Source organism: Pyxicephalus adspersus, chromosome 7 (genome assembly GCF_032062135.1).
Source record: "Pyxicephalus adspersus chromosome 7, UCB_Pads_2.0, whole genome shotgun sequence".
Taxonomy (NCBI): domain Eukaryota; kingdom Metazoa; phylum Chordata; class Amphibia; order Anura; family Pyxicephalidae; genus Pyxicephalus; species Pyxicephalus adspersus.
Genome location: NC_092864.1, coordinates 40,989,276 through 41,001,683, shown reverse-complemented (window position 1 = coordinate 41,001,683; position 12,408 = coordinate 40,989,276). Strand labels below are relative to the sequence as shown.

The following is a 12,408-nucleotide window of genomic DNA, read 5'->3' as shown; positions in this document are numbered from 1 at the left end:
AGCTCCTTCACATTGTAGGAAAGCAGAATTCTATCTAACCAATGAGAATGAGCTTCTGTTACACTAAAATATTAAAATAATACACTAAACACTAAAATAATAAAAATGTAAGAAAAAAAATACCAAAAAAATTCCCCCCAAAAAACAAAAAAGAATACTAAAAGGAATAGATATTTCAAAAAGACCACAACTAAAATATTTGGAAAACATCCCTAATGTTAATAAGCCGACTTTAAAATCTAATTGATGAACTGTTACGCTTTCCATTAGAGGGCAGTATAGGAAAAGAAACATATGCTTAAAATCAATAAAATTTAAAATTGAACAAAGTAAACTGAAAAAAAAGATATAATAAACTAGTAAACATTAGGCAATATTTATTATTATATTTGCAGATTTAAGGTACACCTAATTCTAGGAAAAAAAAATATGTGAAAGCAATGTCAGATATAAATGTTTAATTAAAGCACCACAAATCAGATTGAAAAAGCACACAGAGCAATGGATTTTTTTGGCTTTAATTCCAAAATTATTAAACGGCAAGTGCCAAAATAACAAAACGCAAAAAAAAAATGTATGTTAATTCGCTAATAATAAAGGGATTTAAAATAAGGGGAAAAATACATACGACTCAAAGCCAAACATATTGGAATCAATATAGAAGCCCAGCACATTTTGTCCTTGGTGTTGGTGGGAAATATCTTTCAGGGGCTCAGCTACACCCGTACATTTATCGCATGGGAACATAAAACTTAACCCCTTTGTTTACAGCTGCCTCATTTGCACTGGATTTATTTCTGCCCAGGCAATTGTCCAAGAAGGGGTTAAATCTCAAGCTCAACAGCAATTAAAAGCTTGCGCATAGTGGAGCCCTAAATGTAGCAGCCTCATGGGTGTTTTTTAGAGGGTGATTATAAAGGGATTCCATAGGCTGGGGGGATAGGAGAGGATCCAAATTAAAACATACATCACGTAGACAAACTTCAGTTTTAATTGGTATATGTTTATGAAAAGAAATCATATTTAAAACACATGGATAGGTGTTTTAGGGTCAAATATAGAAGGATTAAAAAAAAAAAAAAAAAGTGACCACGTTGATGGGACGCATATTTCTGAAAATTGGTAAGATAATAACATACATGTTATTGGATGAAGTGTTGCCAAGTAAACTAATGAGATAAGCAAGGGGTTTTTAAAATTTATATATTTTAATATAATTAAATGTATTATATTTTTTTAAAAAATCTAATGTTTTATCAAATTTAATTCTTTTAATAAAAATCATAATAAAAACATGGTTACAACATATCACCAAAATTCTATAGCTATAAAGATATTTGCGGTGGTTTATTCTCAAATTGAAAGGTGTTTTTGAAATTCAAACAGTGAACCATTTCCCTTCTGAGAAGACTGCGAAACCAAATAGAGGAAAAAGAAATAATTTATGAAAACATGGTGTACTATCATTTTCTCATTTTTCTGCAATAAGGATTGCAAATGATTCATGGGGAAAATGAAATATATTTCCCTGTCACTTCAATAAATTGTAGATTTACAGCTTCCTGACTTGAAGAGAAAAAAAACTCAGTATGCATGAGAATGAGCTGAAAATGAGCTAATTGTATAATGTAAATGTGGCTGTGCCTGGGCCATACGGGATATTCCTGGGTATGGATTTTCATTTTTCTGAAAATGTTTAATTACAACTCTTGTTACATCATCTGAATTCACATTAGTAACCGTTTAACAGTTTTGCCAATTTATATTTACCCCACATAAACAAGTAGAATAAAATAGTAAAGCTGAATCTCATCAGACGTTGTGAGTTGCTGCATACAGGAAATGTGTACTGGCTTTCCTTTCCTTTCCAATCAGAATACAAAGCAAGGAAGGTATTATTAGATATAAAGTCTGCAATACAAATGTTATATTATACACAGATTTAGGTGTATTTGTGTAAACTCAGAGCTATTTTTCCATGCACAAGACATTAACATAAGTTAATTCTAAGCAAGTCCAATTGGTTGCAATATCTTTTCTATCCACTAGGAGCACTCTTGTGTCAGTGTGTGCATATGAGTACTATGATATGATTGGCAGCTTTCATATCAAAGTTGTAAATTCCAGAATAAAGCAATAAGCAAGGCACAAATTCTTGGAACTTATTACCAAACAATTTTTATGACTTGATGTTGTCATCCTGTAAATGATTCTATGGAAATATCCCCCCCCCCCCCCTCCTCTTAGATTGTAAGCTCTTTTGGCCAGGGTCCGCTCTTCCTCCAATATCATTGTTTTTATCGGTCTAACATTTGCAATCTCTATTTAATAAACAGCGCTGCATAACTTGTTGGAACTTTTTTAAAAATAGAATAATTAAAAAAACAAACAAAAACAAAATATATATTCCCACATCCCTAATATCTTACATATATTGTTCACACATTTCAATTCCATTAATTTCAATGTATCTCAATAAAGTTGTGGTGTGTTTTACAGCACATAAAGTGCTTCTTTTGATGTTAAAATAAATGTATGCCTTTAAAGATTTTTTTTTTTATGAGAAAAAAATAAGGTTGATGGAAATATTAAACTTTTGGATTCATTCAAAAGGAATCTGCAAGTTTGGTCATGTGACAAAAGTAAACCAATTAAGTCTTCACAGTAGCCGACACACCATCTGAATAACTGATTACAAAACAGTCACATGTGACATTCCCGAGCCACATCCCCCATACAAACCAGGGCCACTGGGTGGAAAGGAGATGGGTGGCTTTAATTTCCAATCCTAATTAAATGTAATTTTCATTGTAAGAAACAAACAATAGTTGTACCACAAGAATGGTTTGCACTTTTTCTGTATTTATATCAGAACAATATTGTACGCAAAAACCAGTTCTTGGAAAACTTACCTACCTGCACACATACATAACTTACCTTCCTGCATATAGCAAATAGAAACATTTCTATTGAATTGAATAAGTTTTAAAAAGCAAAAGTTAACTAAAGCTTCAACTTTTCATTTGAGCAAATTCGTTTTTCCTGTGTTTGTTTATGTATTTAATGCAATTGTTCATTAGGAACAGAGTACTGCAGCAGTGCATTGTAGTGTGATCAGTCTGCTGTCAGGCCTGATTTATTAAAGCTTTCCAAGACTGATAGATACACTTTCATCGGTGATCCTGGGCGATCCTGGGCGATCCAGCAAACCTGAAATGGATTTCTTAAAAGTCATTTGCAGTTTATTAGCAAATGTTTTTAATCCTGGACCAGATTCATTCTAGGTTTGCTGGGTCACCAAGGTTCACTGATGAAAGTGTATCTTCTCCAGTTTTGGAGAGCTTTATTAAATCAGCTCCAGTGAATCAAATCTGACCCCCAGGATTGCATAAAAGCAGAAATGTCTCCCCCTTTGCTTGTAAGCACTTAAATATATCACTGGGCCATACACTGTCCATATTCCCTTTGTCAAATATTGGCTTTGAGTAACCCAGACTTCCACGCCGCTCACATGCACCTGGGAGATTGCCTGGTCATGCAACGCAAGTAGGCTGAAAAGCCATGCGATCAGCTAGGACATGTTTTGACGTATCGGATTTACACCTGGGGAAACCTAAAAGAACCCAAAATATCACCACATTGCGGTGTCACCAACAGTGGAGTCAATAACAAAAGTTACAAGTAAAATATTGTACTATAACAAAAAAATAAAGTAAACCACACACTTTTGGAGATTATATAATAAAGTAAAACAGAAGTACAGTTTTCCTTAAAAAAAAAAATCTTATAAATTGCTCATACTGGAGGGAAGTTCTCTGCACTCCCATACAGGGGTGAAGTGGGGCGGGCACGGGTGGGAACGCTGTGCATCACTTTTCTCGGAAATAGGTACACGTGCCCACTGTTAGTTTGCAAAGAATTCTTTGGTGGTCCGCGGCTGTGGTGCACTGTCCAGAGCCGTGGATCATGTCTCCCGTATGGAATTGCAGCCTCAGGGCAGTGGGTGGGTTGTCTCTCTGTACACAACCCACACACTCACCCAAGGCTGGAACCTACGATGGGAGAGGGGGCAGTTCCCCTTTGAGTGACACATAGGCAGGGGTGTAGTGGGATGGGCACGTTTACATAACTATGATGCGCATGCGAGCTTGCCATGGATAGTCCTGTGCCCCCTTCTTTTTTTTTATGACTACACCCCTGCTCCCATACCTTCTATACCAGGCTGCTAAAGATTCCCTATTATGTTTCTATTTACTAAGCAAGTTTACAACATATACAAGGGCAAATACAATAAAACTCTGAAAGGACAGGAGGGGCAACAAATGTTATACTTAAAAGTCCTAAGAAATTATTGGGAGGTCTACTGTAAAGTGAATCTAGTACTTTACCAAATATGGGCATAGTAAAAGAAAGTTCAATAAACTTTTTATTTTATTTGCATTTGTGGTATGAATATGTTAGGAAATACACATTTTATTGTTTTTATTGATCAAGCTAATTTATTTAAAAAGTCATATTTAATATACACTCAAATATAGATAAAATGTGCACAGTAAAATTTTGCATATTACAATAAATTAAGACAACAAAGTCATTCAAACCAGTGCAGATTATCAAGGATCAAGGTGAATGTACATTTTACTTTTTAGAACTGGAGCGACACTGGCAATAGGAACATCAACGAAGTTCCAATCAAAGGACAGGGGCTATCTAGAGGTGGGTTTTTTGTGCTGTGACATTCACAAGCCAGGCATGTTGAAGGTTAAGCCCATTCAAAATTCTGTGGGTTTCCCATAGATGTGGATTTTTGTTTTGGTGATGACATGTTTAAAACACCAAGCACAAAATGACAACATTAAAGGGAATCTGATACACAAATGGCTTAGTGGACTTTCATGAAAGCCACTCATGCAGACTTTCAACCACAAAATATGCCCACTTTTATTTGCCGCTAAGCAATTCAACCCTCAGGAGTGAACACAATACCCAGAATTAAGGTATCCAACTCTCAGGAGTGGGGCAAATGCCCAGGACGTATGGGTATAGAGCTGCACATGACGTACTACACTTTTATGTGACTGGTGATAGGCTCGGCGGTGTCACAGGGGGGTTGAGATACATTCCTCAACCTGGGGTAAGCTCTCCCTGGACCAGCTCAGAACTTACACAGGTCTTTCAACTTCCGGCAGTTAAATGGAGTAGTGGAAGGAAAGAAAAGAAGTTATTGCTGCTGGTTAGGATGACTTATATTAGAGATTTGTAATATAGGAGTGCTCTGTCATTTCATGTATAAATATTTACCTCAAAAATCAAACAATACAACACCAAAATAAACAATATAAAATAGAAACAGTACATGCATACAGGCCTAGGTATTTCATTTTTCAGTGTTTTACACATTTTAAAAAGTGAAATCTAGATCAGTGCATTGTTAGCCTATAAATCACCAAGCATAGAAATCCTGCAATAACAAAACCATACTGCACATCTTATACATCAGATAAAAGGAGTGTTTTAGAAACTATAAACCAAAAGGCCACAGTAAAAGGAAACAAGAAATCCTACAATATCAGGCTATGTTCCCCTTTACAAAATACAATAGCAATGCAGCAAATAACACATGTTTCATTATGCACTTGTATTGTATAATTTTATATAAAATCACAGCGAACTGTCACACAGCACAAATGGTGGCATTCAGCATGCTCAATAAAAGCAAAGCTTTTTTAGAATCAAACACTTGGCACACAGTAGGCTATATTTGGCATTAATGGCCTTAGACTCAAACAATGCAAATTATTGTGTTAATAATCAATGTTAAAGACTTCCCTGCGCGTTATAAACATCAAAAGTTATTATTTAAAAAAAAGAACTCCAGTGTCAAAGAACTGTATATAGACTGCAATGAAGGAACTATTTAAATATTTAAAATACCAAATATTATCAGTTATTCGAGTTCTCCTGGCTCTTAGAGAGCTGCTGAAAATTGCAATAATGCCACCTTGTTGGATATGGTGTTTGTGTTGCCCTCTTTATTTCTGAAGACAAATTGACAGCAGCTCACTGAATATCAAGAGAGCAGGAAAACGTTGGTTTTGTGAAACTTGGCATCACCAGTATACCTTTTATGTGGTATGATTTAGCTTTTATATAAAGGATATTGAACAGTTACTCATTGCAGTAGATATAAAAGATATTGAGGAGGGAAATGTTACATTAGAGGTTAAAGTGCACACCTTAAGGAGTGCTCGGGATTTGATAAGTCTGAAGAAGCTGTCTTTTAATAGATAACAAGCACAGTTATTAAAATATTCAGACTTGTCCATGTGCATCTGACTGATAGAGCTGTGGTATAAACTTGAAAAGTATATGTATGATGTTTCTATAAAATGACAATGAGGTTTTGTTACTCTGCAAGTTTACATGCAAAATATACCTAGCAGAATACTCCTTTAAACAGTCTATCCTTTCCAAAGTACAAATATTGGGCATGTGAATGTGCTGGTGAGCTGAATTACGCATCAACCTATCAGATCTCTCAAAGGATCCCAGAATCAGAACAAGTAACCTTATTAGAGATTATTCCTCCTGCTGTTTTCTCTTAATTGTAAAATAAAATAATACCCAACAGTAAAAGTTGCTAATACTCTAATATTCATAGTGACAGGCAGGGATGGAAAGGCAGAGACACAACAGCAACAGGAAACAGAATTTTCAGTGTTTTGTGACTTATAAAAAATGGTAAAATACATTCTTACTATTAGTATATTTTTTAAAAATAATGGTTTGAAGTAGAATATATAAACTGTATCTTTAAAATAGTAATAAAATGCTAATAAAAATATCTTGCATTATAAATTTAGTAAATATATATGATGGGATTCTGCTGCTGGTTCTATCAGAGCTTGATCACACTATAGCAATGCGGTGCAGATCACTAAACATGCACACATTGCTGTTAGGGTTGCAATGTGCTGCAGTCGCCAGCACATTCATAAGATGAACACATGTGTGCTGAGCATTACCTTTACACGTGCATTTGCAGAAACACGTGTTAATGCAACACACAAGTGTAAACGAGCCCTACAAGCCCTAAGACCATTTGTATAGTTAGAGCAGCAAAGTATCCCGGAAATTAAAATGCTGGCACCTGTGAAAAAATAATGCCAACCAGTCTGTAATAGAATGAATGAAGACATGTACCACTAATTCTCCACCACTGTATGGATATGAACTTTTAAAAAATTGTACCTTACAATTACAAAAACTAATTGTGCGTATACCTATACTGCATTTCTCCATAGATGTTTTGTTCTGTGGGCTATAATTACACTATAGTGATCGCAGCTTGACCTAAACTCTTCCTAAATTATAACACTGATACTACAGATGATAATTTTTGGATCTTAAGCATGATGGGCAGGCTCAATAACCAATAGGTAGGCACAGGAGGCACGCCAGTGAGAGTCTCTAGGTGCTTAAGAACACCTCCAGGCATCTTTGAATATTATCCCTACTATTCCTATCCCTAATTTTGTGAATTTCAAAAGTTCATTTTGAAGTCAAGTTCTAATCAAAACATTTTAGCTATGGACAGAGTGGGAAAGGATAAAAACCTCTGTTGGGTTTCATTCTGCAGTCTGTGGCCCATTGGGGAAATTTGCTAAGCAACATTGTGTATTGGACAGGAAATGAAAACCAACATTTCTAAACAATGCAGTAAAAAAACTCCTTTTTAGGGGGTGTCATTGATGGTGATTGTCCTACTGACAACAATGCTTTAAAAGTGGGGCCACAGACAGAAGTAACCTTTACCTCCAATTCTGTACCAAAGTCTAAAATGTTCTGGCAGCAGGTATTCTATCTCACAGCTTTTTGTTTTCTATACAGTCCAATTAGGAGAAGTAAACTGTGGGTAATAAATGTTATAACAAATGGGCTAAAATAGGTAAAAATAAAAAATATAGATAAATAAAAATGTTGGATATTCTAGGGTCCTTGAACACCCCTGCATTATCCGTTCGATGTTATTAACCAACCAATAGAATTTGTCTTGACCCTTGATTTTACTACACATCTTACTAGAATACAATATATAATAAAAATGTTGTCTTCTCTACTTTTGAATTTTTACATTTACCAAAGACTTTTTTTCTTTGCAATCTCTAAAGGACACTTTCAGTTATTTTTGAGAAAGCAATCTACTGTGGTTCTCCACGAACATTGCTGGAGGACTCCGCAGGCACTGGTGGAGGACGCGGCTGGAACGTGGTAACCAGGTAGGACTTGGTGAACCCCCTGGCAATTCCACCCAAAGTGTGGCTCAGAGTTATTGCTTTTGGCACTGAAAATTAACCCCGAGCCACACTAAGAAATACCGCCAGGAAGGGTAATGTAGGGTTTTTTTTAATATCTAATGAACATGTAATTGAATTGCATGTATAACTATGTAGAGAAACACAATGTGTAGCAACCACTGACAAACCAACCAAATTACATTCAGCTTAGATAGCAATGACCAAAGAATGCACATTGCTGATTGGTTGCTGTGGATTGATGTACACTCTTAAGCTACATACACACGTGCAATAATTGTCGTTGGAAAGGATCTTTCGTGATCCTTTCCAACAACTAAGCACTGCAGGATGCATGAATACAGTTCATACAGCTCTGTTCTGCTTCATGGAGAGGGAAGGGGGAGAATGACAAAGCGGCACCCCGCAGCGCGCTCTCCCCCTTCACTTCCATTAAGATTGTTCGTTGTCCATTGTCCGTGGATCCGCCAGGTTGGTCGTTCGGATGATCGACGACGGGCGCTGTACACGCCAGATTCTCGTCTGATATCTGCCCTGAGCGGATTATCAGACGAGAACCATTGGATGTGTGTACGCAGCCTTATTCTTTACTCCCTGCTATCAAAATATTTTTTGCCCAAATTGTATTACTTATTGTATTAAAAATGCACATGTAATGTGGCCAAGAAAAAATGGTATTTTACACCTCAAGGCTTCTTTGAAATGTATTGTTTTTACACACAGGAGTAAGCCTGCCTAAATGCAACATTTTTACTTTATACTCTCTTAGCAAACCTAGTACTGAAGAAACTTACCTAAAACCAATGTATGAACAAGGAGTTATCAGGTCACTTGCACTTACAGCACAATGTTGTCACAACTTCCGTTCAGGAAAGGGGCTCAAAGTTTAGAAGTACTGTCAAGATGGCAAAATGACCATATCCTTTGTATATAATCATAGGTAAAGTGGTTAATTATCAACTCAGATACCTCTAAGCGCATATATTACTTAGTGTAATATTAAAAATTGCCATATTATATTAAATGGCAATAGGAAGCCACCAGCATTTATTAACTCCTAAAAATATGGCCTATTTTAAAAATAATACAATCTATTCAAAAACTTAACAAAGAGCAACTGATCTATCAAGCAATGAAATATTGTTAAGTAATGATTATTACTGACCGCAGGAGCAGAAAGTTATATGCAGTTATAATAGTTAGTGTGAGAAGGGTAAGTTAATGGCTGCTACTACAGAGGAGCGAAACTTTAAAAATACCTTCCAGTCCAAAGGTATATTGTCTTTTTCCCCCACTTCAGGTTTATCATAATAATAATTGTGAGATATGTTTAATCTCAAGTTATGTTTGCGAATCTATTGTATTCTGAGCATTTATCATTCATACAATACTTTGTAGCTAAAACACCCCTTTGTCTGGACTAATTTCTTTTTCATATTTGTGAATGTTATGTTTTCTTGTACCCCTTAGGGACCTAGCCACTATGTCCCCCGATTGAATTACATTTACCTTAAACAAGAAACGCTCCCTCAGATTATTGGTTACAATTTGATAAGGAGGGGAGGAGTTTGTTTATAATTAACGTTTTCAGTTAACTTGAAATCATGTTGCTATCCATCACCACCTGCTGGAGTACCTGAGATATAGAACCATCTGGTCCACCTGGTGATTTTGAAGGGGAATGGTAGTTTTAATGGTTTCACCCATCTCTTGTTGATTTGAATACAGCACATCAATGCTTCGCCCCCAAATACAGTTTCTGTTATTTATACACACAATTCAGATTCGCCCTTTCATGTTTCCAGTGCAATACGTAAAATGAAAAAAGGAATCTGACCAACTGTTCTGGGTCACGAAGCTACTTATAAACTAGGCTCAGAATAAGGTAAGATTAATAAGTGGTATTAAAGGTTCCCTTTTAGAATAACAAAAACATGTTTAATTCTATAAATAAATATACACTTAGGTCAAACGTTAATTTTAAACTTGTATTGCGAGTTTCAAGGGCTAGACAAGGAGTGTGAACTCTTATTTTAGAGAATAACTGGAAACACATCCAGGTCAATTATCTATTGACCTACAATGTACTGGAGTATATATGGTTTTCCATATAGTTCACCTGCTTAATTAAAAATAACAATATCAAGTTCATGCTGTGTGCCAAATTTGCAGCATAAACAGCCAAAAAGCCTTGGAATGTCGTCTAACACAGAAGCAGCAACGAGTCCGTTTTCTCTGAGACTCACACGCCACCACCGCTGCGGTCCACTGGTATGGGCTCTCTTTGATCCATGTTCTCCTCTGCACTCTTCATCAGTATGGCCAGACGGCTGCTTGATACAAATCCTTTCTGGATGGCGCTCATGAGCTTTAAAATAAATGAAGCAGTGTTAATTAAAAATAAATAACATAGTTACATTCTGAGATTGTAGTCATCAAGCCATAAGCCAGGTCTAGCCTTGAAGAAGGCAGAAAGAATGTTACAAAGGGATTTCCAAGCTAATGAAATCTCTATATAGAACACTTTAAATAACAATTTCATATTTTGTAAAAATACACCAGTTTGCCCTTCATCTAATACTCTACTGAAGCGTGTGTGAAGGTTGGAGTTTTTCCTCACTACCTGTCCGGTAAAACATTTTCAGCAGGACAGGTAAGTAAGGGTTATGCTAGGAACACACTTACAATTACTGTCACCCAAAACGAACATTCATGATTGTTTCAGGTGGCATTTTAAGAACGATGACTGTGCAGACAGGCTGCTCGGCTTTCCACTAAAAAACTTGTTTTATTTTATGGCGGCTGAAGAATCAGCGCGAAGCACCTTGTTGCATTGTTATGCAATAGCTTAACAATACTGGTCATTGGCCATGATCTGTTTAGAAATCAACATAGCAACAACCTCCTCAATTAAGTCGAGGGGTACCTAAACACTTTATATTTTTTTTAAGAAGATCACAAGCGATCATTTTGGGTCATAAAAATCTCTGTATCAAAGCCCGAAACAGAAGTAAATACTGATGGCTTATAAACCTTCTTTGGCCTAACTCATATTGCATTCCCCATGGTGAAGTATGCCGCATCCCTATTATTGAATACCAACAAAGCACAAACACATTATTTTTGGGACTTTTCAGGCATAATTTTACATGATGAATACAACGAACATTTATTAATAAAATTCTAAAAACCACCTATTTATAACAAAATCTATAAGATATATAGCCTTATGGATTTTGTTATCCAAAACTAAGGAATTTTTTCTTATGGATTTTTCCTATCCAAAACTAAGGAAAAAAAAGTCATGACTGGATACTTAGATTTGCTTGAAAGGAAGCAACACTAATTATGTATGTGGTGATATATGCATACCTACCAGCAATAAGTAGTGACCAACAGACAGCATACCTAAAACATCGAAAGTTTACAGCCAATGCAGAATATGCATTTTTTTCGGAAATCCAGTTTTGTGTACTTGAATTAGTTTGATAAAAGTATAGAAGGGTTAATATTTACAGCTGCAAAGATAAATGACTTTGCCCAAACCGATTATTAAGATGACACATTTTATCTGCCAGAAGAAAAGTTGACTATCCTTTCAACTAATGTTGCATGTTTTTGCCAGCAAAATGAAATGTTTCCTCGCTCTGTGACTCAAAAGAGGCTCGGTCTCACAAGCCGTAAATGATGCATGAAACTAGTTATCAATTTCCGCAGAGGAGATTAGTAATGTCTTAAACGGTGTTGACTTGTGAGCATTCACCTGAGCGTTGGCAATCGGAATTCTCAAGGCTCAAAACAGATTCCCAATGGCCTCAAATAAAATCATGAAAATGAATTATTGTCTACTTTATCTTCCTGGCAATTACAATACCCACACTGGGCTCAAGATGACAGCCAAGTTTTCCCGGAAGATATAATTCTATATACAACCGATCGTTTGTATGGGCTTGCTGTCAAATGGGGAATAAAAATGTTTCCAGTATAATTTCAAAGGAACAATTCATTGTTGTCAATGGTTAATAGAATATGCATTTAATCTGATTGAACTGCTGATAAATGTATTAAAGGGATAATTATTCTTTTTTTGTGA

The 12,408-nt window shown here is 35.9% G+C and overlaps 1 protein-coding gene across 1 annotated transcript in view; it reads right to left on the bottom strand.

Annotated features, from left to right (window-relative positions):
- Nucleotides 1–4,413: 4,413 nt before the first annotated feature.
- The window catches only part of GPD2 (glycerol-3-phosphate dehydrogenase 2), a 94,496-nt gene continuing 86,501 nt past the window's right edge, over nt 4,414–12,408 (bottom strand). The window contains exon 17 of the mRNA XM_072418172.1: nt 4,414–10,683. Within this exon, the coding sequence (XP_072274273.1) occupies nt 10,558–10,683 (126 nt within the window). The 3' untranslated portion in view covers nt 4,414–10,557. The remainder of the gene's footprint in view (nt 10,684–12,408) is intronic.